A 27,353-nucleotide genomic window follows, 5' to 3' on the forward strand; every position below is an offset into this window, starting at 1 on the left:
TTGTGCAAACACAACTTCTTTGTCCTTTTGTAAACAACGGATGTCGTCCAAAACCGTTTTTAACATGTGGAGGCAATCGACAACAGATCTGTTAACGGATTGCTATTTATCGTCCATTTGTAATGGATCTGTTACAAAAGAAGAAAAAAAAAGGATCCGTTACAAATGCAAGTACAAAGGATGGTTAAATAGCAATCTATTAACGGATCCTTTGTCCGTAGACTCCCATGTTAAAGAAACAGATCCGGCAGAAAGACGTTCCCCCAACGGATCCGTTCTGACAGTTGACTACAGGATATGTGAACTTAGCCTAATGGTGTACTGGCACTTTAAGAGGGAAAGAGCCTGCGTGCACACTTTGTGAGTTCCTGAGGGACCTCTGTGGTGTGCGCAGGCCCTGGAATCAGGATGCAGCAGGGGAGCATGTGGGCAACCGTAGAGAGGCAATGGTGCCCACACTGTCGCCGTGGCAATGAGTATGTCGGTGTCCCTACTGGAGGAGAGTGGCAGGACAGTGCAGGGATGCTGGCATCACAATTACAAAGAGAAGTCTTTTGTTTGCAGGAGATTCCCATAATTGTAGAAGGTGCTTTTTCATTGTAAGTGGAGAACATATTCGAACAACAAGGGAAAGATATCTTCTGCCACTGAAGTAGTGCGCCAACTCATTTCCCTAGCTGATCTGCCCAGAAGCTACATTACATAAAAAGGGGCAGTAGTTATTTTTGTCATGAGTGTCAATATTTATTTTTTAAAATAAATCATAAAATATCTAATGATTTTAAGCACTGAATATTTTCACTGCCAATGTGGCAAATCTGTCTCTGAATAAATTCCTCTGTGGAATCTAGTCAGAAGTAATTTTGCTCCATTGATTTTTTTTTTTTTTTAATTTATTTTAAACAATAGCTTATAGGGGCAAGCTGTTACATTTAAAGAACTTGACTGGTTAACAATCAGGTTGAGATTTTGGGGATTAGTGCAGCCTAATAGGGGATTAAAGCATTTATTGTTCAGAGATGTTTGCCTTGAGGGAGGTAATACCAACATTAAGAGGATAGTTCAGCTCCTGCGCTAATGCCTAGTAACAAGACCGCATCTTGCCTACCTTCTACCACATCCATGTAGCTCCATACCATCCTGGGTTACACAATTACATATAGGTTTGTATCATGTACCCTCTCTAAGAAGTGGTGGGTTCAAAGTGCACATTTTTTATTTGCTGATTTAAGAATTAAAAAAAAACAAAATACCCATCCTATGTGATATTTTAGCATTGCATTTGTATCCCATGAGCCCTATAAATTTATGCAACCTTGAGGTTACCCACAGAACGACTGACTCTCCAAGAAATATGTGCCCTTATTGGCTGCACTTTTAAAAAGGTTGCCTAGTTTTAGACAATCCTATCGAGTGTTAGTCCCTGCCGGATTCCCCTGATGTATAATTATATCAATGGATGGCAAGGACACATGAGCTGTGCCTGTGCCAACAACAGCGGATGCCAGCTGTTGACATTTCATGACAAAAGCACTGAGTAATAACAGTTTGACACTGCTGGCAATATTGCTTTGGTACGGACTATACTAAAACATTACAGAAACAATCAAATGTTCAGTAATGAAGTCCATAGATAAAAAAACAAAGCCTAATAGAGTGTAAGAATATAATACATTCACCTTAAGGAATATGCAGTGGGTACGGAAAGTATTCAGACCCCTTCAAAATTTTCACTCTTTGTTTCATTGCAGCCATTTGGTAAATTCAAAAAAGTTCATTTTTTTCTCATTAATCTGCACTCTGCACCCCATGTTGACAGAAGAAAAACAGAAATGTAGAAACTTTTGCAAATTTATTAAACAAGAAAAATTGAAATATCACATGGCCATAAGTATTCAGACCCTTTGCTCAGTATTGAGTAGAAGAACCCTTTTGAGCTAGTACAGCCATGAGTCTTCTTGGGAATGATGCAACAAGTTTTTCCACACCTGGATTTTGGGATCCTCTGCCATTCTTCCTTGCAGAACCTCTCCAGTTCCGTCAGGTTGGATGGTGAAGGTTGGTGGACAGCCATTTTCAGGTCTCTCCAGAGATGCTCAATTGGGTTTAGGTCAGGGCTCTGGCTGGGCCGGTCAAGAATGGTCACAGAGTTGTTCTGAAACCACTCCTTTGTTATTTCAGCTGTGTGCTTAGGGTCACTGTCTTGTTGGAAGGTAAACTTTCAGCCAAGTCTGAGATCCAGAGCACTCTGGAAGAGGTTTTCTTCCAGGATATCTTTGTACTTGGCTGCATTCATCTTTCCTTCAATTTCAACCAGTCGTCCTGTCCCTTCAGCTGAAATACACCCACATAGCATGATGCTGCCACCACCATGTTTCACTGTTGGGATTGTATTAGGCAGTTGATGGGCAGTGCCTGGTTTTCTCCACACACACTGCTTAGAATTATCACCAGAACGTTCTATCTTCAACTCATCAGACCAGAGAATCTTATTTCTCATAGCCTGGGAGTCCTTCATGTGTTTTTGTTTTGCAAACTCTATGCCGGCTTTTATATGGCTTCTGTCGGGCCACTCTGCCATAAAGGCTCGACTAGTGATGGCTGCATCTCTGGAGCTCAGCCACAGTGATCTTGGGGTTCTTCTTTACCTCTCTCACCAAGGCTCTTCTCCCAGGATTGCTCAGTTTGGCTGAACGGCCAGGTCTAGGAAGAGTTTGGATAGTCCCAAACGTCTTCCATTTAAGGATTATGGAGGCCACTGTGCTCTTACGAACCTTGTGTACTGCAGAATTCTTTAGTAACTTTGTCCAGATCTGTGCCTTGCCACAATTCTGTCTCTGAGCTCCTTGGGCAGTTCCTTTTGACCTCATGATTCTCATTTGGTCTGACATGCACTGTGAGCTGTGAGGTCTTATATAGACAGGTGTGTGCCTTTCCAAATCAAGTCCTATCAGTTTAATTAAACACAGCTGACTCCAATGAAGGAGTAGAACCATCTCAAGGAGGATCACAAGGAAATGGACAGCATGTGACTTCAATATGAGTGTCTGAGCAAAAAGTCTGAATACTTATGACCATGTGATATTTCAGTTTTTCTTGTTTAATAAATTTGCAAACATTACTACATTTCTGGGGTTTTTTTCTGACCAGTTGGGGTGCAGACGGTACATTAATGAGAAAAAAATGAACTTTTCTTGAATTTACCAAATGGCTGCAATGAAACAAAGAGTGACAAATTGAAAGTAGTCTGAATACTTTCCGTACCCACTGTATATTATTTTCCTATAAAATGTTTGGGTTTTTTTTGCCAAAGTGTTAAATAAAAAATAAGTAAGTATGCAATATATCGTATTACTGCAATTGTAATGACCAGTGCAATAAAGTTAAATGGACTCTGTCACCAGATTTTTACCACCTAATCTGAGAGCAGCAGGACTTAGGGGCAGAGATCCTGATTCCAGTGTTGTCTCACTTACTGGGCTGCTTAGTGTAGTTTTGATAAAATCATAGTTTAATCAGCAGTAGATTATGATTAGAGGACTATTTGGTGTGCTGCCAGGTAGTCCAGCATATTCATGACCTCTGTATAACTGCTAGATCTGCAGCAGAGAAAGCATTGATTTTATCAAAATTACAGCAAACAGCTCAGTAAGTGACACATCGCTGGAATCAGGGTGTCTGTCTCTATATTATGCTGCTCAAATATGGTAGCAAAAATCTGGTGACAGATTCCCTTTTAATGCATTACTTAAATGGCTGCTGCCATCTTTACAGTACATCTCCCTAAAATGAGCCAAAAAGAGAAGTTGGATTAAAAATAATGCACTCTGGTAATAAGTCCTATGTTGTCTAATCTTTACAAGTAGTGCAGAATAAATTTTGTAACGACATAAGGGTTTTGTTATCTCTAATATAGATACTATATAGCATGCACAGTGCTGAGCTTTGGTTCCTGGCTGTATGTACCTTACCAGTAACATTATTTACTTGGATTCTTTTAGGCAGGGATGGAGAAGAAAATTCGTCAGCGGCTTGAATTGCAACGTACTTTTGAAGAACAAATGGCATTTAAGCAAATAGTTCATCAAGTCGCAAAAGAGGAAGAAGACGTTTTCAGGCAGGCCATGCTTGCAAAGTTTGCCGAGGATGATAGGATTGAGCAGATGAATGCTCAGAAGAGGCGGATGAAGCAGCTTGAGCACAAGCGAGCAGTGGAGAAACTCCTGGAGGATCGACGCAAACAGTTCATTGCTGATAAAGTGAGAAATTACATTTATTCCATATGGTGTATACCATTTCTCTTTACCATTTTCCAGGCAAACCACATAATATACAGCAGGTGACACTGAATATATATATACATACTGTATTTTGTTCTGTGGGAAAAGGTTCCGTCATATTTGTATTGATTTACATGCCTGCTTGCTCCGGGTAATTAATCCATTGGATGGCGTTACACATGATAGGCTGTTCTTCTTTGAATAAGTATACATAGCCAGATAGTTGTCAAAAAAAACAATAGTAGGACTGAAGCTGGACTAGTACTGGAGTAGGACTTGCTCTGGACTTCTAAGCATAGAGTGAGCAGAGATTTGTAAACATTACAAGCTGTATTTCTCTGACACCTCATTGGGGGACACAGGACCATGGGTGTTATGCTGCCTATCCATAGGAGGACACTAAGTAGATGCAAAAGCATAGCTCCTCCTCTGCAGTATACACCCCCTGGCCGGGCCAGGCAAGCTCCGTTTTAGCTTAGTGTCTGTAGGAGGCACTTCCTTTCAAGGTTTGTTATTTTTTGAGGGCGACTGTTTCCTTTTGGGACCGATCTCCCACTACCATCAACGGGCGGGGACGTGGAGTGTCGCCTCCACGTACCCCCTCCTGCGACGCTGGATCCTGGGCTGGACGACAGGTTCCACAGACACCGATTTTCCAAAGCCGAGGGTGGACGCCTGTGCCCCTATAGCCCAATTCCTCTGCCCCTCAGGCTCTGAGTTGAATATGGCACCGGTGTGACCGTACACAGCAAGCTGACTCTGCTATTTTCACTGCCTGGACTGAAGCAGTGTTTTAAGGTGAGATCCCCCTGACTGGTTTCCCAGACAAAGGGAGAAAAGACGCTGCAGGGAAGGCTCCCAGGACATTTACAGTATTTATTATGAGAAAGTCCCTTGCTGAGTGCAAGGAGGAGAGCCCCAAGGATCCTGCACACACAGTGTTAACTTTTCTCTAGCTTGCTGGCTGGAGGAGGGGGGAAGTCACTCCTGTTTGCAGAAAGTCCTGCAGATAATTTCCCGTGGCAGGGGGAGGGCCCAGGGCTCAGGGACTCACGCTGTTTATTTGCTCTGTTTATTTGCTCTAGCAGAAAAGCCGGCTGATAACCACCAGTGACAAGCTGTGTGCTGACTGGAGGGAGAGGGAGGAAAACTATCAGAAGCTCCCTTCCCGCCGTTTTTTACTACCCACAGCAGGGGGGGCACACTGACTTCATCTTCGCGCTCTTTTAGCGCTAAGCCCCGCCCCCCCAGGAAAGCGTGCGAAGATCTCCATAGAGCTTAATCCTTCCTGAGGACAGGGCCATCGGCTGATTCTGATGAGGTCCTTGCTTCACTTGTAGCTCTGCTGAGCATTGCTCCCCCTCCTGGCATACTCCTATTAGGAACATGCAGACTTCTAAGGGCACTAAGAGTGCTAAGGCCCACATAGTCTATTATTCAGCCTGCACTGCCTGCCACGCTGAGCTACACCTCTTCTCTCTGTGAGTCCTCTGCCCCTATAGCCCCCCAAGACCCCCCTGCCACCACCGCTGCAATCGTCAGCCCAGAGCCTAGGGCTCCCAGCCCACCGGAATGGGCACAGTTTCTGTCCCAATCCATGGAAAAACTGTCACAGAACCTGGTGCTGGCTATGCAATGTCGTCCTCCACACCCTTCTGGGTCCCTGGACGGAACGCAGCCTGAGGATACCCCTATGGAGGATCCTTCTGAGGTAATTCGGGCACATGCTTCACCGGTTGCAGGGATCAGGAAAAGAGCACACGGCCGGGTGTCTCCAGCGGGCTCTCCCTCGGGAGCACACAGGGCAGGCTCTCCCACATGCTCCACGGCTTCTGAAGAGCTGGAGGAGGGAGAATGCTGTTTATACCAGGAGGATTCCTTGGTTTCATCACCCCCAGATGATCAAACTGCAATAGACTCCCTTATAGCAGCCATCAACCAAACTCTGCATGTTGAGGATCCCCCATCCACTACCACTGACCATGCGGTCTCCTTTAAGAGGGCAAGGAAACCCCAAAAGGTTTTAGCTGATCACCCAGAGTTTCAGGATATCCTCACAAAGCAAAGGGAGAAGCCTGACAGGCGCTTCGGTAACCGAAAACTCATGGAGTCCCGGTACCCTTTTGCCTCACCTGCCACTAAGGGCTGGGCCGATCCGCCCTCGGTCGACCCCCCCCGGTCTCCCTCCTTACCACAAAGACGCTCCTGTCTTTACCCGATGGTTCCTCCATCAAGGACCCGACAGACAGACAGGTGGAGCACCTCTCCCGCTCTGCTTTTGAGGCTGCGGGTTCCTCCCTCTCGCCCTCCTTTGCCGCTGTGTGGGTCGCAAAGGCGATCTCGGTCTGGTCAGAATCCCTTAACACTTCGCTTGAGGAATCCCAGTTCACTCATACCTTCATAGAGGTAACAGCTCAAATTGCCGCTGCGGCGGAGTACCTCATGCAGGCCTCTATGGACGCTGCTACCTGCGCAGCGTTTGCCGCCTCAAATACCATAGCCATCCGTAGAGCTCTCTGGCTCCGACAATGGCGAGCGGACTCTGCCTCCAAGAAGTCTCTCACGGGCCTTCCCTTTTTTTCCAGACCGATTGTTTGGCGAACGTCTGGACCAGCTCATTTCTGACGCCACGTGAGGAAAGAGTACCTCCCTCCCCCAACTGAAGTCCAGGACGTCCTTCACCAGACGTCCACAGTCCTCGTTCCGCTCCTTTCGGAACTCATTTGGTTGGTCGACATCCCGTGCTGTCCGCGCCACCAGCCGCGGACTACACAGGGACCGACCTTCTCAGCTCTCCCCGAAACCCACTTCGTCATGGCAGCCTAGACCGAAACAGTCCAGGACTAGGGAGAATCGGCCACAACGTTTTCCCCCCTCATGACTCCTTCGGCGCCCCGGAAGACACACTCATTGGAGGTCGACTGCGACTCTTTCATCACATCTGGGCTGCCGCCTCAGACGACAAATGGGTGCGAGACCTTGTGTCTTCCGGTTACCACATAGAATTTCGGACCCGACCCCCGAGTCAGTTCTTTCTCTGAAACCCCCCCAAAGACTTGAAAACGACGCAAAGCTTTTTTTCTCAGCAATCCACTCGCTCCAAACAGCAGGAGTGATAATACCTGTCCCAGACGACGAGAAGTTCGGGGGTTTTTATTCCAACCTCTTTGGTCCCCAAAAAGGATGGGTCAGTTCGACCCATCCTGGACCTCAAACACGTAAACAAACATGTGCACGTACGGAGATTCAAAATGGAGTCCCTAAGGTCCATTATTGCATCCATGGTCGAAGGGGAATTCCTCGCCTCCATAGACATCAAGGACGCGTACCTGCACATACCCATCGCCCCAGATCACCAAAAGTTCCTCCGCTTCGCAATTCGGGACTCCGACTTTCAATTCGTAGCTCTACCCTTCGGCCTTGCCACCGCACCAAGGGTCTTCACCAAAGTCATGGCGGCCGCCATGAGCGTCCTTCACGCCATGGGAGTAGTCGTTCTCCCTTACTTGGACGACCTCCTCGTCAAGGCCCCCTCCTTCCGCGACTGCTCAACCAGCATACAGATCACTGTGGACACCCTATCCTGCTTAGGGTGGCTAGTGAATCTGGACAAATCATCTGCGATCCCATCACGATCCATCACCTCCTGGGCATGTCCCTGGACACCCGTCAGGGCTTGATCCTTCTCCCTCAGGACAAGGTGATCACTCTTCAACGAGCGGTACGCTGCCTTCTACGTCCTCCGTCTCGCTCCATTCGATTCAGCATGAAAGTGCTCGGCAGGATGGTGGCAGCTATGGAAGCAGTACCATTTGCTCAACTGCACCTCCACCCACTGCAGCTAGCCCTTCTAGCGGCCTGGGACAAGAGCCCCTTCTCCCTGGACAGACATCTACACCTGACGCCTTCAGTCAGGTACGCACTCCGCTGGTGGCTTCGGTCCTTATCCCTATCGAAGGGGAGATCTTTTCTCCCAGTGAACTGGCTGGTCCTGACCACGGACGCCAGCCTCCTAGGCTGGGGAGCAGTGTACCGGCACCACACTGCTCAAAGACATTGGACGCCCCAGGAGTCTTTCCTACCCATAAACATCCTGGAACTCCGCGCGATCTTTCTCGCGCTCAGGGCATCCTGCCCTCTGCTAGCGGGTCATCAGATTCGAGTCCAGTCGGACAATGCGACAGCTGTAACCTACATCAATCGCCAAGGGGTATACCTGCAGCAAGGCAGCTTATCTCGAGGCCCACAGGATCCTCAGCTGGGCCGAATCGACAGGGTCCGTGATATCAGCAGTACACATACCGGGAGTAGAGAACTGGGCAGCAGACTTCTAAGTCGCCAAGGCCTGGCCGCCGGAGAGTGCTCTCTCCACCCAGAAGTGTTCCTACACATCTGCACTCGCTGGGGTACACCAGACGTGGATCTAATGGCCTCAAGGTTGAACGCAAAGGTACCCGCGTTCATAGCCAGGTCACGCGATCCGCAGTCCATCGGCGCGGATGCTCTAGTCTGCTCCTGGCTCCACTTCCGCCTGCCTTACATATTTCCACCCCTACCTCTGCTGCCGCGGGTAATCAGGAAAATCAAAGCAGAGGGAGTCCCGGTGATACTGATAGCACCGGACTGGCCCAGGCGCGCCTGGTACACCGAATTAGTTCAAATGCTCGTAGACGTACCGTGGCGCCTTCCAGACTTGCTGACACAAGGGCCCATTTCCCATCAGAAATCCAGAGCCCCTGAAGCTGACGGCATGGCCATTGAGACCTGGGTATTAACAAGAGCAGGATTCTCCCCCGCGGTTATCTCCACCATGATCAGCGCCCGAAAGCCTGCTTCATCCCGCATTTACCACCGTACGTGGAAAATCTTCCTTTCATGGTGCAGGGAAACTAACGTCCAGCCTCTGCCTCTGGCCATCCCCATAATTCTCGATTTTCTCCAGGTTGGCTCTCAGTTCCCTTAAAGGGCAGGTCTCGGCGCTCTCAATCTTCTACCAATGCCGCCTGGCTCAAAAAACGCAGGTCAAGATCTTCCTCCAGGGCTTTTGCCATCTAGTTCCCCCGTACAAATGGCCGCTGGAACCATGGGACCTCAATCTCGTTCTGGACGGTCTCCAGAGGTCTCACTTTGAACCTCTCAAGGAATCCTCCCTTGCTTTTCTGTCCTGGAAGGTAACGTTCCTGGTGGCAATTACGTCAATCAGACGGGTTTCGGAGCTAGCAGCACTCTCTTGCCGCGAGCTTTTTCTGATTTCAAAAGGACAAGGTGGTTCTGCGCCCCCTTCCGGATTTTCTTCCAAAGGTTCCTACCCCGTTTCATTTGAACGAGGACATTGCTCTGCCTTCCTTTTGTCCACACCCAGTTCATAGGGTGGAAAGGTCTCTGCATTCGTTAGACCTCTCAGATATTACATATCCAGGACAGCCCCTTTTAGGAAAACTGACTCTTTGTTCGTCATTCCTGGGGGGCCTAAGAAGGGACAGGCAACTTCAAAGGCGACTCTGGCTCGCTGGATTCGCTCTGCGATCCAGGAAGTCTACCGCTTGCAACTCAAGCCCATTCCTAGTGGGCTACGGGCTCATTCCACGCGAGCAGTTGGCGCTTCGTGGGCCATTCAGTATCAGGCTTCAGTGGAACAGGTGTGTAAGGCTGCGACCTGGTCTAGCCTACATACGTTTTCAAAGCATTACAGAGTCCATGCCCAGGTTTCAGCTGAGGCAAATCTGGGTAGGACAATTCTGCAAACTGCAGTAGAGCACCTTCTCTCAGTAGGTGCTCCAGGCTGTCTGGGACTGGTTCCTAGTCCTTGGGTTGCGTTGTCTTGTTTTTATTTTTCCCACCCATGGACTGCTTTAGGACGTCCCATGGTCCTGTGTCCCCCAATGAGGCGTCAGAGAAAAACGGATTTTTGTGTACTCACCGTAATATCGTTTTCTCTTAGCCATCATTGGGGGACACGGCACCCACCCTGTTGCCCTGTTGGGCCTTGGTTCTCTCAGTACCTTATTTGGTTATGACTCTTTTTTTTTTTTTTCCTCATGTTCCTCTGTTGAGGTTTTTACTGGCTTTTTCTCCTACTGCTTGTGTACTAAAACTGAGCTTGCCTGGCCCGGCCAGGGGGTGTATACTGCAGAGGAGGAGCTATGCTTTTTGCATCTACTTAGTGTCCTCCTATGGATAGGCAGCATAACACCCATGGTCCTGTGTCCCCCAATGATGGCTAAGAGAAAACGATTTTACGGTGAGTACACAAAAATCCGTTTTCCCTTCCAAGTTGCCGCTAAGGAAATATGACTATTTATGCAGTGGTGTTAGAAGTGATTTCAGAATCCTTCAGAAACAAAAATTAATTACAGTTTTTCATTCTCTTATGGAATTCAGAGAAATTAGATCTTCTTAGTTCACAGAACATTCCCATCACTTATTGGGTTATTCTCATAAAGAATTTCCTATGCAGTGATTCTACAGAGCCCCATCTTAAATGCTGGAGGTGCACATGATGGGGTCCCAGCAGCTGAGTGATTACACTGCGTGCAGAATTATTAGGCAAATGAGTATTTTGATCACATGATACTTTTTATACATGTCATACTCCAAGCTGTTTAGGCTTGAGAGTCAACTACCAATTAAGTAAATCAGGTGATGTGCATCTCTGTAAAGAAGAGGGGTGTGGTGTAATGACATCAACACCCTATATAAGGTGTGCCATACTAAGGGACATGGCTAGGGTAAGGAAGGCTGAAAAATGACCACCTTTGAACAAGAAACAAGATAAAACGTCAAGACTGGGCCAAGAAATATCTTAAGACTGATTTTTCAAAGGTTTTATAGACTGATGAAATGAGAGTGACTCTTGATGGGCCAGATGGATGGGCCAGAGGCTGGATCAGTAAAGGGCAGAGAGCTCCACTCCGACTCAGACGCCAGCAAGGTGGAGGTGGGAAACTGGTATGGACTGGTATCATCAAAGATGAACTTGTGGGACATTTTCGGGTTGAGGATGGAGTGAAGCTCAACTCCCAGACCTACTGCCAGTTTCTGGAAGACAACTTCTTCAAGCAGTGGTACAGGAAGAAGTCGCTATCGTTCAAGAAAAACATGATTTTCATGCAGGACATTGCTCCATCACATGCATCCAACTACTCCACAGAATGGCTGGCCAGTAAAGGTCTAAAAGATGAAAAAAAATAATGACATGGCCCCCTTGTTCACCTGATCTGAACCCCATAGAGAACCTGTGGTCCCTCCATAAAATGTGAGATCTACAGGGAGGGAAAACAGTACACCTCTCTGAACAGTGTCTGGGAGGCTGTGGTGGCTGCTGCACGCAATGTTGAGCATAAACAGATCAAGCAACTGACAGAATTTATGGATGGTAGACTGTTGAGTGTCATTATAAAGAAAGCTGGCTATATTGGACACTAATTTTTTGGGGTTTTGTTTTTGCATGTCAGAAATGTTTATTTCTAAATTTTGTGCAGTTATATTGGTTTACCTGGTGAACATAAACAAGTGAGATGGGAATATATTTGGTTTTTATTAAGTTGCCTAATAATTCGGCACAGTAATAGTTACCTGCACAAACAGTTATCCTCCTAAGATAGGCAAATGTAAAAAAAAAACCCTCACTCCTACTTTCAAAAATATTAAGCTTTGATATTTGAGTCTTTTGGGTTGATTGAGAACATTAGTTTTTGATCAATTAATAAAAAAAAATCCTCTAAAATACAACTTGCCTAATAATTCTGTACACTGTGTAGAGCGTTATCCCCTAAGGTCACAATGTAAGCTTGACCTGTGACTTATCGTCCTGTTATACATCCTCCAGCCTGCCATGTTTTGTCTTTATAGCCACAATGAAGTTCTATAGGATTATGTCATTGATTTAAAGCTTGTGCTGCCCTACTTGACGTTCCTCTTAATCTTTTTATGTATAATAAAAAAAATAGTAAATAATTTGCTAATATTAGTGTGGACTTGGAAGGGAAAGAAGGGTGGAGACACACTAATGCATCACAAAATCAGCATATACTAACCTCTATCATTTTCAGGAACGTGAACTCCAGGAGAGGCATGAGGAGGAGAAGAGAGAAGCATTTCGCAGGGCTATCATTGAGGAGGAGAGACAGAAACTTCTCAAGGAACATGCCTCACAGTTACTGGGATATCTCCCAAAAGTGAGTATTTGTCTTGTTCAATAAATATTATAATGACCCGATCTTTGTGCGGATGCACTGATCAACTTTTTCTACACCACTGTATGTTATGGAGCATCTTTAGGCATCTAATCATTTACTAGCTGTATTGTCAAAGTCTGATATTCCCATTCGGGTCTCATTTTGAGCTTCACAATAGCTTTCATTTTTAAAATTTCTTACAAAATTGGAATTGGTTCTCAGCAATAGCAGGAAACATGGTTAGCTGATTTACAATCCTGAGGCAATAGGACACATATATCAATGTAATTACACTTGAATTTTTGTACAAAACCTCCACAAACTACACCAGCTTCACCCTCTGTTAGGTCAGTAGCTGGGCCTTGTTCCCAATCTGCATGCATCGTAAAAATAAATAAAAACACAGCACACAAATGTTAATAAACATGTTTTCTCGACTCTGAACGCATCTACAATCAATATCTGATACCTAGGGATCCAACAGACTGAGCCTTACCAGTCCACCAAGGTGCAAGGCTCTTTAACCCTTTAATGACCGCTGATACGCCTTTTTATGGTGGTCATTAAGGGGCCTTTTTTTTTATCACTGATGCCTTTTTACAGTTCTGTGAAATAAGTAAATCATGCCCCCCTGCCAGGTGAATATGCAGAGGGTGTGTTTGCCTTATTACAGAGACTATTTCCATTGGGGTTTTGTCTGATGAGGCATTTAGGACTCCATCTGCCTTCTGTTCTGGCAGTGACCGTCTTTTTAGACATTGTTGAAGAAAAAAGGCAGGAGAAATGTGAACCTAGCCTTAAAAGTGTCACTTTGGTCCCTTCGTCTGTCAACGGAACACAATAGGGTGTTTCCACATCCCAGGTAGTTCCAAGGCCTTGGAAAAGACATGGGCAAACCAACCAACCTGCCAAATAAAAAACAGTGAAATCTATGCTCCTAAATTCAAATAACCCCACCACCCTCCCCCACACTTGCTCCTGAGCCCCACAGTGTGCCTAAACAGCCGTTAGTATCCACATGTATAGCAATGGAGTAGCAGAGAGTACCCACTTATTTTAACAGGTGTGTGTGTGTCTCCAGAAGCACAAGCTGGGCATATTTGTAATTTTAACTCTGCAACGTACAGTACATACTTTTTCTTTTGTAAAGCTCTTGTGGGACCAAAATAATCACTGTACCCACACATTAATTCCCAGAGGAGAGTAATTTCTGAGATGGGGTCATTTTTCGGGATTTTCTTCTGTTGTGGAACCTTATGGGCTTTACAAATGCTGCTTGGAAAGTAATCCAGTAAAATTTGCGCTCTAAAAGTCTAATGTAGCTCCATCTTTACCCCTGCTGTATGGCCAAACAATAGTTTCAGGTGACATAAGTTGCATCAATCATATCATTTCAAATAAATTGTGTAACAACTTGTGGTGGTTTCTTTTCATTTTTTTTTTTTTTTAAATTAAATATTTTTATTGAAACATTTTAAACAAATACATTTTAGAACATCCCCGGGGAGCGCAGTGCCCAAGCCCACCCCCCACTCAAACCCCCCCATCATAAAAAAATAAATGCAATAATATTCAATATGTTTATCACAGCTCCGTATAAAAAGGTTCATAGTTAGACATTAATAATACGAAAATCACTTAAATCCAACACGTCAATTCTTACAAGAACCCCAATTGAAGTCTCTGCAGTTCTCTTGAGGCAAAGCCTGAGCCATCCATCCAAGATACCAAGACTTTGTCAATCTTTGAAATACAGTCTTTTTTCAGGTATACCGCTTTTTCCATATTTCTCTCTAGCCTTATGGGGGGACACAGGACCATGGGTGTATGCTGCTGTTGCCTGGAGGATGACACTATGCAAACTAAAGAATAAAAGTTAGCTTCTCCGCAGTGTACACCCTGTGACTGAACAGGAACTAAGCCAAGTTTTTGCTTAGTGTCCTAGGAGGTGGACATGGGCCTGTTCTCAGGCCCTTTTGACTTTTTTTTCGGTTTTTTTTCTCGGGCATGTTTTTTAGCCCACTAACCTCTCTTCTGTTCTATTCTCACAGATGGGCGACAGGGTGTCCCACACTCCTGCTCTTCCACTATGCGGGAACAGGGTCACAGGGTGGCTTTGCCGCCAGGTCTCCCCTCTTCCTAAGTGGCCGAACGATTTACGCTTTGTGTCACCTAGGTGCCCAGAGCCCCCCATATTTACTATAGGATAACTCCGGCACACTACTTATTTCCCATAAGAACCAAAGAGACACAGGACGCGCGGTTCAGCCCTCCAGCACCTCTGACACTCGCCGGTAGTTGCCTGGACTCCCACTACCATATTCCACGGACTCTCCTCCTATGCCAAACCATTGGAGCCATCGACCACTACCTGGATAAGGTCCCGCTTTACTCCACATACTCCTTGACCATACCATGGTCCCTAGCCCCTGGTCGTGAGTAATCATTTGAGCTACAACTGTTCTGGAACACAATGATCCCTGAGCACTAAAGTGTGCTGGAAGCATACACATAGCATGGAAGCATAATGATTCCTGAACACTAAATCGTGCTGGAAGTACACCTCAACACAGGTGACCCATGAGGTTTCGTGTCATATTTACTAACTCTGGTGATTCCCTGTATATGATTACTAGTCACCACACCGTGGCTACTATAGGAGCATTGTACTTGATGTGTTCTCCTGACGACAGAGTCACCCACTACCCGCAACACAACTACATGTAGGTACTCCTATATACCACCACTTACCCTGTTGTTCAGCATACGGTCAAGGACATCTACTTATATCTTCTACTCCTTCATATCCTGTTGCTCTCCAGTTTGTCCGACCTGAGGAAGGCCGATTGGCCGAAACGTTACTTGGCGGACCCTTGTACAGCACTTTTTCACATTTGCACCAGCAAAATAAAAGATTTTTTAAATCAATTTACTGTGTTTCTTTAGTTCTTATGGGAAATAAGTAGTGTGCCGGAGTTATCCTATATTATTGTCTGTTTTCTCCAGAGCACCTACGTGAGGTGATGCAATGTCTTTTTTCATACTTCCCCCCCCCCCTCATATTTACGTCCGCCCAGGCTCCCCCTCGTCGTGCTTCTAGGCAAGCGGCGCCGAGAGTTGCAACGTTCGGCAGTTCCAGGACCCAGATCAAGCGGCATCATGCCAACTTGCTGCGTGATGCAGCTGAGCCGAAGTCTGCGTCCCTCCAGATTCTTACCCGGCTGGCGTGGCTTCCAACAGACCTCCTGGGCGCAGGTAGGGAGCATCATCCTCTCCAGGCAGGTCCTGTTCATCATTGGAGCGGCGGGGTAGAAGGTCTCCCTGCTCCAGTGTCGGCTGCGCTGCAGCGTCGCGCTGTCCCCGGAGCAATTTCAGGCCAGGCACTAATTTAGACCCTGGCTTCGGCTTGGCTTGGCCGCTGGCCACACCTCCTTACTCTGTCGTCCTCGTGCTGTCGCTCTGTAGGAATTCCCGCCCCCGCAAGGTGGGGGCCGCTTCCTCTCCAACACTGGGAATACGACGCCTGCATACAGGCAGATATCCTGCCCCCACAAAGATGGGGGCTCTATCGCTCCTCACAGCTCTGCAGGAGGATAGTTGCGTGGGCTGTTTTCCCGCTCTGAAACTTCAGGCTGCGGATACGCCCACGACAGCAGCGCCATCTTAGGGGAATCGTTTATTCTGCCCGGGGGACACAGCCAGCAGCTTTCTGCTCCAGGCTCTGGACGGGGTAAGCTCTCCTTGCTCAGGAGGCTCGGTGCTGCGGGCTCCAGCTATTTACTGGAATAATACAGAAGGGTAGCCCTTCTCCACACTATGAGACCCTATAACTTCCACAGAAGTTAAGGGAAGCTAGCAGATTACTGCAACGCTTTGTATTCTGTCTAATTCAAAAGCGCGGAAGACACCGGCTCCCCTTATAGTGCGTTACTCAGCTTGCACGTCCTGCAATCTGAATTTCTCCTCCGGCCAGTCATCCCCCCTGTGTCAGGACAACGATGGCCCAGTCGCGGTGGCATCCCAAGACACCCCCGCTGCTGCAGATGAGGACTCTCGTGACCCCCCCCCCCAACCCCGAGTGGGCTGCCTCCCTCTCACAATCAGTAGCTGACCTAACCAAAGTCTCCCAATCCCTGGTTTCGGTTTTACAGCACCTACCGGCTCTCCAACCTCCCTCGGGAATCCCGGACGACCCTGCTCCCCATGATACCTCGGAGGACCAGAACGACCCTGCTCCCCAGGCTCAGGATAGGGTCCCTACTAGGATCCAGAAGAAATTCTCTAAACGGGTCTACACATGCAGCCTATTTACATCCCATGATGACTCCGAGTCCGATTCTGCATCAGTCGGCCTACGATGATATGTCTCCAGAGTCTGACTCCGACTTTGAACTGGACGCGAAGCAGGCGTCCAATATCCGGGAGATGGTCGACAGTTTAGTCTCGGATGTTTACCAGACTCTATCGGTAGAAGAAGATCCGTCTGCGGCGGTTTCCTTCAAAAAACCTAAGCGAGCCCCGAGATATTTTTCTAATAATCCCGACTTTACCACGATTCTGGTCAAGCAGAGCTCACCCAGAAAAACTATTTTATGGCAAGCGATATCTCGCCCTTCTCTATCCATTCTCTCCGTAACTAGTGAAGGATTGGGCAGAGTCCCCTGCTGTCGACCCTCCTGTGTCTCGACTGGCCAAGCACACAGTACTTTCCATTCCAGACAGTGCCTCTCTCAAAGAACCCACCGACCGCACCTTTGAGGCTCTGGCTCGGTCTATATTTGACACGGCGGGTTTCTCCCTCTGTTTCTCATTTGCCGCAGTGTGGGTTGCCAAGGCTCTTGGCGTCTGGAGTAAGAGTTTACGGAGAGGCCTCCGTGCAAAAGATTTGCCTTCTAAGTTGGTTGAGCTGACAAACCAAATATCCGTGGCTGCCAAATACCTCATATATGCTTCGCTAGACTAGGCAAATTATGCCGCCATGGTGGCCAGCAATTCGGTGGCAATCCATCGAATTCTCTGTCTTAAAGCCTAGAGTGCAGATAAGTGCATTTAAGAAATCCCTAACGGGGTTACCCTTTCAGGAGTTTCGCCTATTCGGCGAAACACTCGACAGAATCATTGCTGATGCAACAGGGGGTAAGAGCACTTCTCTACCACAACAGCGCCCAAAGTGCGCGCCACGCAAGAGATTTCCCTGGCGTTTTCAGTCCTTTCAGAACTTTAACTCTCAGCCACCCACAAAGTCTGAGCGATCTTCCATGCGCAGCGAGCAAAAGGCTGGACCCTCTAAGACAAACACGACCTGGCGCTTCCGCCCTAGGCAGCCCAGATCCGGTGGTTCCAGTTCTCACCATTCCTCCTCAGCATGACGCCAGGCATCCCCCAACCACCGTAGGAGGTCGACTGCTCCTCTTCCAGGACGTCTTGCTTTCCTACATAGACGACACCTGGGTGTGAGAACGGGAATCCACCGGTTACAAAATCGAATTCAACTTTCTCCATGTGAGATGTTTCCTGCAATCATGCATTCCCAAATCAGCGGTTCAAAATCGTGACTTGTCTCAGGCTATCGCGGTACTTGGCGACGCAGGCGTCATCGTACCAGTTCCCACCGAACAACGTTACACAGGGTTTTACTCAAACCTTTCCGTGGTTCCCAAAAAGGACGTCCCAGCCCGTCCCGTCCTATTTTAGACCTCAGGAGGCTAAACAGGGCAGTGCGGACTCGCCCCTTTCGCATGGAATCACTAAGATCTGTGGTTGCGACCATGGAACCGGGAGAATTCCTGGCCTCAATCGATATACAAGACGCCTACTTACACATTCCTATCTGTAAAGCTCACCAGATGTTTCTTCAGTTCGCAATTGGGGAGGAGCACTTTCAATTTACAGCTCTTCCCTTTGGCCTAGCCACGGCTCTTCAAGTCTTTACTAAGGTCATGGCGAAGATATTGTCATCCCGTATCTGGACGACCTCCTTTATAAAGGTGCAGTCTTTTTTCTTGCCTGCTCAGAGAGTGTGGAAATCTACTTAGGCACACTCTCTCGGTTGGGCTGGCTCATCAACCGCCAAAAGTCGTCTCTAGTTCCATCGCAACGTCTTTTCTATTTGGGCATGGTCTTAGACACTTCTCCAGACCGGGTGTTTCTACCTGTAGAGAAACGGACTTCCCTGAAACAGGGCATTCAGGTCCTCCGGTGCAAGCGCCGCCTTCCTCTGCGGTTCGGATGAGAATTTTGGGGAAGATGGTGGCGGCGATCAAAGCCGTCCCGTTCGCTCAGTTTCACCTTCGTTCTCTTCAGCTGGCTCTCGTTTCGGTGTGGGACAGGAACCTGGCATTCCTGGATCGCCCGGTGCTTCTTTCCCAGCGGGTGATTTACTCCCTACTCTGATGGACCCATCACCCTTCGCTCTCCCAAGGGAGATCCTTCCTCCCAATTCACTGGCAAGTAGTCACGACAGACACCAGCCTGATAGGTTGGGGAGCCGTGTTCCATCATCACACAGTTCAGGGTCGCTGGTCTTTCCCGGAACGCTCCCTCCCGATCAACATTCTAGAGTTAAGTGCCATGTTTCTGTCCCTTCAAGGGTTCCTCCCGCTTTTCTTGGGTCTACCTGTTCGGATTCAATCCGACAACACCACTGCAGTGGCATACATAAATCATCAAGGAGGGACCCGCAGCTTAGCAGCTATGAAGGAAGTTACCAAGATACTTCGTTGGGCAGAGAATCATGCCTCTGTCATCTCCGCGGTTCACATCCCAGCAGGAGTAGAGGAATGTGCAGCGGACTTCCTAAGTCGACAAGGTCTGGCAGCGGGAGAGTGATCCCCCCACAACGAGATGTACCTGCATATCTGTCACAAGTAGGTTCCTCCGGACGTGGACTTCATGGCATCTCGCCAAAACGCCAAGGTCTTCCCCTTCATAGCCCGATCCCGCAACCCACACGCAATAGGCTCCGACGTCCTGGTACTGCCGTGGTCGCAGTTTCGTCTCCCTTACATATTCCCTCCGCTTCCCCTCATTCCGAGGGTGATCAAGAAGGTTAAGGCGGAGGGAGTTTCGTGATACTAGTAGCTCCAGATTGGCCCAGGAGAACCTGATACTTGGAACTCGTCCAGATACTAGGAGACACTGCCTGGTGGCTTCCCGACCGCCCAGATCTTCTGTCTCAGGGGCCGATTTGCCACCATAACTTCGCACGGCTGCGTTTCACAGCTTGGCTCTTGAATCCTGGATTCTAGCCAACACCGCCCCCCCACCTTTCCCGCCCAGCTCATTTCCACTATGTTAAAAGCTAGAAAGCCCTCCATGTCTCACATTTTATCATAGAACCCGGAGATCATTTCTTTCCTGGTGCGAACAACATGGAAAGTCGCCACTTACCTTTTCCTTGTCAAATATCCTCACCTTTTTCCATGTGGGGATTTATTCAAGGCTAGCCCTCAGTACCTTCAAGGGACAGGTCTTCGCATTTTTGTTTTTTTTCCAGAGGCAACTAGCGACTTGATAGCAGATTTCTACCTTTCTTCAGGGGGTAGCCCATCTGGTTCCCCCTATCGTCAGCCCCTGGATCCATGGGACTTAATCTGGTGTTAGGAGTCCTCCAGCAATCGCCCTTTGAACCACTGCGAAAAATCGTGCTCTCTTTACTTTCCTGGAAATTCATGTTTTTAGTGGCTATCATGTTAGTGAGGTGAATTTTGGAATTGGCGGCTCTCTCCTGCTTGTTTCCCTACCTGGTTTTTCACCAGGGCAAGGTTGTTCTCCGGCCCTTACCGTCCTTCCACCCAAAGGTAGTTTCTCCCTTTCATCTAAATGAAGAAATCGTCCGGCCTTCATTCTGCCCTCTTCCGGTTCATTCATTTGAGAAGTTCCTGCATAATCTGGATCTTGTCAGAGCTCTGAAGATCTATATCTCTCGGACCGCGCTGTTTCACAAATCAGACGCTCTCTTTGTACTGCCAGAAAGGCACAAGAATGGTGCTTCAGCCTCGAAATCCACGATTTGCCGTTAATTAGATCAGCTATCCGAGAGGGGTACAGGGTCAAATGCGCCACCCTCCCGGGAGGGGTGAAGGCTCATTCCACCCGAGCGGTGGGAGCTTCTTGGGCTGTTCGCCATCAAGCCTCGGCGGCTCAACTTTGCAAAACCTGGTGAACATGTGGACGCTGGACCAGGTAGCAGCTTTGCAGAGTACATACACGGGCATCTGCAGATGCTGTCCTGCGGAGACAAGTTTTGCAGGCGGCGGTGGCTGACTTCTGACTCAGAGGGACCCCGTTTTCAGTTATTACCTTTTATAGTTAATGGTCAGTTGGTTTGTCTGACCTTACCAGTTGTTAATGGTTTTGTTTCCACCCAGGGACTGCTTTGGGATGTCCCATGGTCCTGTGTCCCCCAATAAGGGGAGAGAGAAAGTAAGATTTTTGTGTACTCACCGTAAAATCTTTTTCTCTGAGCCTTCATTGGGGGACACAGCACCCACCCTGTTTGGATTAGAATTTTTCTCATTCCTTGCATAATCTACAGCTACAGCTTCTCCTACCACTTTTACACTAAACTGGCTTAGTTCCTGGTCAGTCACAGGGTGTACACTGCGGAGGAGGAGCTAACTATTTTTCTTTAGTTTGCCTAGTGTCAGCCTCCTGGCAACAGTAGCATACACCCATGGTCCTGTGTTCCCCAATGAAGGCTCAGAGAGATTTTACGGTGAGTACACAAAATCTTACTTTATCAGCCAATTCACTTTGCTCATGTACTCTGGAATAGAGTGAGTTTGGTCATCCAATCAATATTATGCTATCAGCTTCGTAGCCATATATAACATCCTAGTTACCGCTGTTTTGCCATACTCATCTGTCACCAGGTCTTCAACATACCCCAAAACACATACCAAAGGAGACCGAACGACCCCCACCGAGTAAACTCTATTAATAATTTTAGTTATTTCTTTTTAAAAAGGATCAAGCTTGGGGCATGACCACATCATGTGGATGAGTTCCCCACACTGCGTTTTGCATCTTTTACACAAAGGATTACCTCTAAGCCCGATTTATCGTATCGAAATTTTGGATTCTATATTTTTGATGTAGTAAATATATTTGGGAGGAACTGTTTGATTCACTTAGGGACAAATCTGGCACCCTCTCTAGAATCTCCATCCATTGACCATCTTCAATGGGGCCTATAACTCCCTCCCATTTTTATTTAGACTTAGATAGATGTTTTAGAGTGTTTAAATCCAGCTCTTCACAATATATTACTGAAATTAGGCCCCCAGAGGTTTTAACATCAGCAATTCTGTTTGTGATCTTATTTTGATGGACTCCCCTGCTCACCATGTGTTTTGCAATGGTGGTTTATTTTCACTTACTAAATTGCAGCTAATATAACATTTTAGTGGTAAAAAAAGTCATTTTGATTTGTACAGCCCTAATGTTATAAAATTCTGTGAGGCACCTGTGCATTGAAAATACTCACTACACCTCTCCCAAAATGGAATCACTTGTGGAGGGTGCTGTCCTTTTTGTTTTGACAACTCGGGGGCTGTACAAATGCGACATTGTCTTCCAGCCAAATTTGCACTCCACAAATCAAATAACGCCCTGTACTTTCCTGAGCCCTGACATTTGCCCAAACAGTAGTTTACAACCATTTAAAAGGGTGGTTCACCCATATTTTTTATTTTTTAGATCGATATTATATTGAGACCCAAGGTTTCTCTCAAATACCTTATGTTGGAAATAGTGCCTGTGAGAGGCTCTATTGCAGACCGCTCTTACCTGCTCCGTGACCCCCGTGCTCCGTGACCTCGGGGATCCGGTGATGTCACGTCAAGTTCCGGATCACGTGACATCACCGCGGCCGGCCGCAGTCTTCCTGACTCACTGGGCTGTGGGCGGTGTTTCACCGCTCATCACAGCCTAGAGTGTCTCCTGCTTGCAGCGCTCTGCTGTGAGGGAGGAGGGAGCAGATGGGCTGTGACAAGTGGTGAAACTCCGCCCACAGCCCATCACTCACAGACACTGCGGCCGGCCCCAGTCTTCCTTAGTCACTGGGCTGTGGAATGCATTTCATCGCTTGTCACAGTCCAGTGTGTCTCCTGCTTGCAGCGCTTTGCGGTGAGGGAGGTGGGAGCAGATGGGCTGTGATGAGCGGTGAAACACCGCCCACAGCCCATCACTCAGACACTGCGGTGTCAGGAACTTGACGTGACGTCACCGGATTCCCAAAGTCACGGAGCGGGGAACAGCGGTCTGCAATAGTGACGCTCACAGGCACTATTGCCAACATAAAGTATTTGAGAGAAACATTGTTTCTCAATATAATATCGATCTAGAAAATAAAAAATCTGGGTGAACCACCACTTTAAGTACCACTGTGTTCATGAAAATGCACAACAAAACATGAGGTCCATTTTCTCATATTAACCCTTGTGAGAATAAATCATAAAATAAGATTCATTTTTTTAATTTTCACTGCTGAATCTTATTTTAATTCTGTGAAGCACCTGTGGGGTGTAGATGACAAATTATGATCACTCTGGAAAGGGGGAGGTACTACTTTTGTTTTTCTCTGCATCTGTGCAAATGCAGCATGGCGTCTACAGCCTATTCCGGTCAAGTTTGAATTCTAATCAAAGATCAAACAATGCTCCTGATTTTACGAGTCCCGCTGTATGATGAAACAGTTTCTTATCCTAGAAAACCTCTTTTTTCCCGGGAGATTTTCTTCTCCCCTTTTTTCAAGAGCTATAACTTTATTTTTCCGTCTATATAACTATATGAGGGCTTGTTTTTTGCAAGTTTTACTATTGAATTACACCATTTTATTATCTCATGCACTAGAAAGTGGGGAAAAAATTCCAAGTGCATTGAAATTGCAAAAAAAAAGTGCAATTTCACAATAGCTTTTTGAATTCTATTTTTTTTTTTTTTTATTTACCATTGTTCACTAAACGGTAAAACTGTCCTGGCAATATGGGTCTCCAGGTCAGTATGATTAACAAGATTCCAAACATCTATGTTTTTGGGTATTTTTTTATTTTAAGTTTACAGATTGGGTACTTTATTTTAGAATTTTAGATTGGACTTTTACGAACACAGCAATACCAAATATGTGTTTTTATTTTTTGTTTTATTTTTAATGGGGAAAAAGGGGGGTGATTTTGAACATTTGTGGTCAGTTTTGTTTTGTTTCATATTTTAATTTTTTTTACTGTATTTAATAGTCTTCTTAGGGGACTAGAAGTTGTGGTCATCTCATGCTTGTGCTATACATAGCAGTGAATCAGCACTGCTATGTATAGTGAAAATCACAATCTCCTATGAATGCCTGCGAAACGATGACTTTCGTAGAAATATTGACAGACATGGAGGTACTTTTGAATAGTTCCATCCATTTTATGAATGGCAAAATAGCAAAACAAGCGCAATTCCTCAACTGTTTTGCGGGTTTTTATTTAGTGTTCCTTTTACGCTAAACATTACTTTGCAATAGTTGCAGCTGACATGGCAACCCATTGGCTCACAGTGTCCATGTCATGTGGGGTGCATAGAATGGGGCACTGCCCTGCCTTTGCGTGTTAAATGTTGCTGTCATATATTGACAGCAATATTTAACAGGTTAATAGCCATGGGTGGAACACTGATCCACCCTCATCTGTTAAAGGCAGGTGGTGGTTGAATAATTCAGTCATCATCTGCCGGGAAAGATGCGGGTTCGCCTGCAAAGTCAGGGAGCCGGCTTATGACCTACCAGTACGTCTTATTTTCATAAGGGGTTCAGTAAGCTCTGGAGCCAGATTCGCTGTCTGGCCCAAAGATCTTAATAGCTCATTTGCATATTAAGAAAAGCAAGAATTTTTCTGGAAGAAGACATCAGATTGTAGATATAATTTTATTCAACTTTCTGTAACCTGCATGCCCATATAGACGGCTTAGGAGGGTTGATCCTACAGACAGATTCCATTTAATAATTTTATTGTCTGAAATCAGTCTTATGTTTTAATATATTTCTATTTTCTGTCAATTTCAGGGCATATTTAAAAATGAAGATGACCTCAGTATGTTTGACGAGGAGTTTCAGAAGACTTTTCAGAAGCGTAGGGCTGACCTGTTCTCCGATGAAGGCTGGGATTCTTAAATAAGGATACTTCCAAGTTTGGCCTCTTGCTAACAGTCTGTTCATCAGCCTTCAGCTACCTAGAAATATTTAATTTGATTTATATGTATATTACTGGAATTTATTTTGATAATATGAATTAGAATTCATTTTAAAGCTGATATCTCATAAAAGTGTAACATGCTGATATCTTTAAACATGATCAATCAATAAATGTTTTTGTCTAGTTACTCTATATAGAAAACATTCTGTTTCTTCTGAAAGTTCTTTTAGGATTTAACCCCTTAACGACCGCCGATACGCCTTTTAACGGCGGTAATTAAGGGTACTTCTTCCAATCCGCCGCTTTTTAACGGCGGTCGGAAAAAAGGGTCTAGCGCCCCCCAGAGTCAGAAAATTTCCGGGGTCTCAGCTGCCGGGGGTAGCTGAGACCCTGGAGATCATGATTCGGGCCGGTTTTTCCGGTCCCCGCTCACCTGATGACCGGTATACACCGTATACCGATGATCAGGTTGCAGTAAATGACCGCGCCGGTAAAAAATCATTTATCTCCCATCTGGCATGAACAAACATGTCAGATGGGAGATAAATCTCTTTCCCGGTTCCCTCCGGTCCCCTCGGTATCCCCAACCCCCTCCCAAAAATCCAAGATGGCGGCGCGCACCGCCGATCACAGCAGCGCGCCGGCCGCATTTACACTGTTCCTATGGTTTCTGTCGCATGTGCCATAACACATGCGACAGAAACCTGCTCCCTAGGCCCTGCCGGGTCCCCCCCCTATCCCCCCGGTGTCATACATACCTGTCGGAGCCCTGATCCCCCGCGGCCCCCTCCTCCGGCTCCTTCACAGCAGACGCCGGTCACATGTGCAGAGCGCGGCTGTCAGCTTCCTGTGTTCAGGACGCTGGCTGCTGCTGCTGCTGCACAGAGTCTGCAGCTGTGACCCGGGGAGAGTGGGTGCAGATTCTTTGCACCCACTCTCCTCAAATGGAGGGTCTGCCCTCCTAGAAAATGGGGGATACGTTCCCTGAACGTGTCCCCCATATTCTAGAAGGTCCAGAGTCGACGTGGGACGTCCAAATGGATTACAGTGGATTTTTTTTTTTTTCTTTTCAATAAATTGGCTAATCAGGGAATGTTTTGGGAGTGTTTTTTCAAATAAATTTTTTTTTGTTGTCAATTTTTTTTTTTTATTACTGTCAATTAGTTATGTCGGGTATCTGATAGACGCCGTGACATAACTAATTGCTGGGCTTGATGCCAGGTGACATTACACACCTGGTATCAACCCCATTTATTACCCCGTTTGCCAACGCACCAGGGCGCGGGATGAGCTGGGGCGAAGCGCCAGAATTGGCGCATCTAATGGATGCGCCACTTCTGGGGCGGCTGCGGCCTGCTATTTTTAGGCTGGGAAGAGTCCAATAACCATGGCTCTTCCCACCCTGAGAATACCAGACCCCAGCTGTCAGCTTCACCTTGGCTGGTGATCTAATTTGGGGGGACCCTATGTTTGTTTGTTTTTTTTAATTATTTATTTATAAATAATTAAAAAAAAAACAGCTTGGGGAGCCCTCCAAATTGATCACCAGACAAGATGAAGCTGTCAGCTGTGGTTTGCAGGCTACAGCTGTCTGCTTTACCCTAGCTGGCTATCAAAAATAGGGGGGACCCCACGTCATTTATTTTAATTATTTTTTTTTTTCTTTTTGAGCTAAATACAAGGCTAGGCATCCTTTAGTGCCACATGAAAGGCACTAAAGGGCGCCAGCTTAGAATATGCAGGGGGGTGGGACGTTATATATGTTTGACATCTATCCATTCATCCATTGTAGCATTTTAGGCTATGTGCCCACAATCAGGGTTTGCAGCGTTTTGGGCGCAGATTGTTTTCCCTGCGTCCATAACGCTGCGTTGTGCAGTAGAAGCACAGTTGAAGGATTTTTAGAAATCCCGTGCCCACTGTGCTTCTTTTCTCCGTAGCATAAACCGACCTGTGGCGCAGCTTCCCGAGCCTCAGCATGTCAATTTATGCTGCGGAGATGAGTGTGCTCTGCAGGTAGCATAGAGCTCCACAGCAGCCTGAACCCAAATCGTGGGCATGGGCAGCTGCGTTCTCCCATGGACAACACTCACATCTCTGTAGGAAGGCTGACACTGTGTACTGGACGCCGTGTCGCTGGATCATGGCCACATAGCCTAAAAGAGAGAAATTTGTTGCTACAGCAACATTTTTGTGAAGTACCTGTGGATTCAAAATGCTTCAAGTACCTGTGGATTCAAAATCCTTAATAAAATCCTTGAGGGGTCCAGTTTCCAAAATGGAGTCACTTGTGGGGGGTTTCTAATGTATAGGTACCCAACAGGCCCTGCTAATGTGACATGGTGCGCGCAATTTATTTCAACTTTTCCAAAATTCAAATGGTGCTCCTTCCATTCCAAGCCCTGCCATATATCCAAACAGAGGTTTTTGGCCACATATGGGGTATCCCTGCGATCACAAGAAATTGGATAACAACCTGTGGGGTATACGTTTTGTTGTTGCCTCTTGAAAAAGTGAGAAATGTGATGCTAAAGAAACATTTTTGTGAAAAAAATGAAAATTTTCAATATGGCAACCTAAGCTTATCAAATTCTGTGAAGTATTCGTGGATTCAAAATGTTCAATATACACCTAGATAAAAGCCTTGAGGTTTCTTGATTCCAGAATGGGGTCACTTGTGGGGGGCCTCAACTGTTTAGGCACTTTGGGGGCTTTCCAAATGC

General features: G+C 46.7%; 1 protein-coding gene across 1 annotated transcript in view; it reads left to right on the forward strand.

Moving 5' to 3' along the window:
* MNS1 (meiosis specific nuclear structural 1) overlaps nt 1-24,831 on the forward strand; it is a 90,052-nt gene extending 65,221 nt beyond the window's left edge. The window contains exons 8-10 of the mRNA XM_075342736.1: nt 4,002-4,259; nt 12,332-12,457; nt 24,501-24,831. Of these exons, the coding sequence (XP_075198851.1) occupies nt 4,002-4,259; nt 12,332-12,457; nt 24,501-24,608 (492 nt within the window). The 3' untranslated portion in view covers nt 24,609-24,831. The remainder of the gene's footprint in view (nt 1-4,001; nt 4,260-12,331; nt 12,458-24,500) is intronic.
* The last annotated feature ends 2,522 nt before the right edge of the window (nt 24,832-27,353 follow it).

This window comes from Anomaloglossus baeobatrachus, chromosome 4 (assembly GCF_048569485.1).
Source record: "Anomaloglossus baeobatrachus isolate aAnoBae1 chromosome 4, aAnoBae1.hap1, whole genome shotgun sequence".
Classification (NCBI taxonomy): Eukaryota; Metazoa; Chordata; class Amphibia; order Anura; family Aromobatidae; genus Anomaloglossus; species Anomaloglossus baeobatrachus.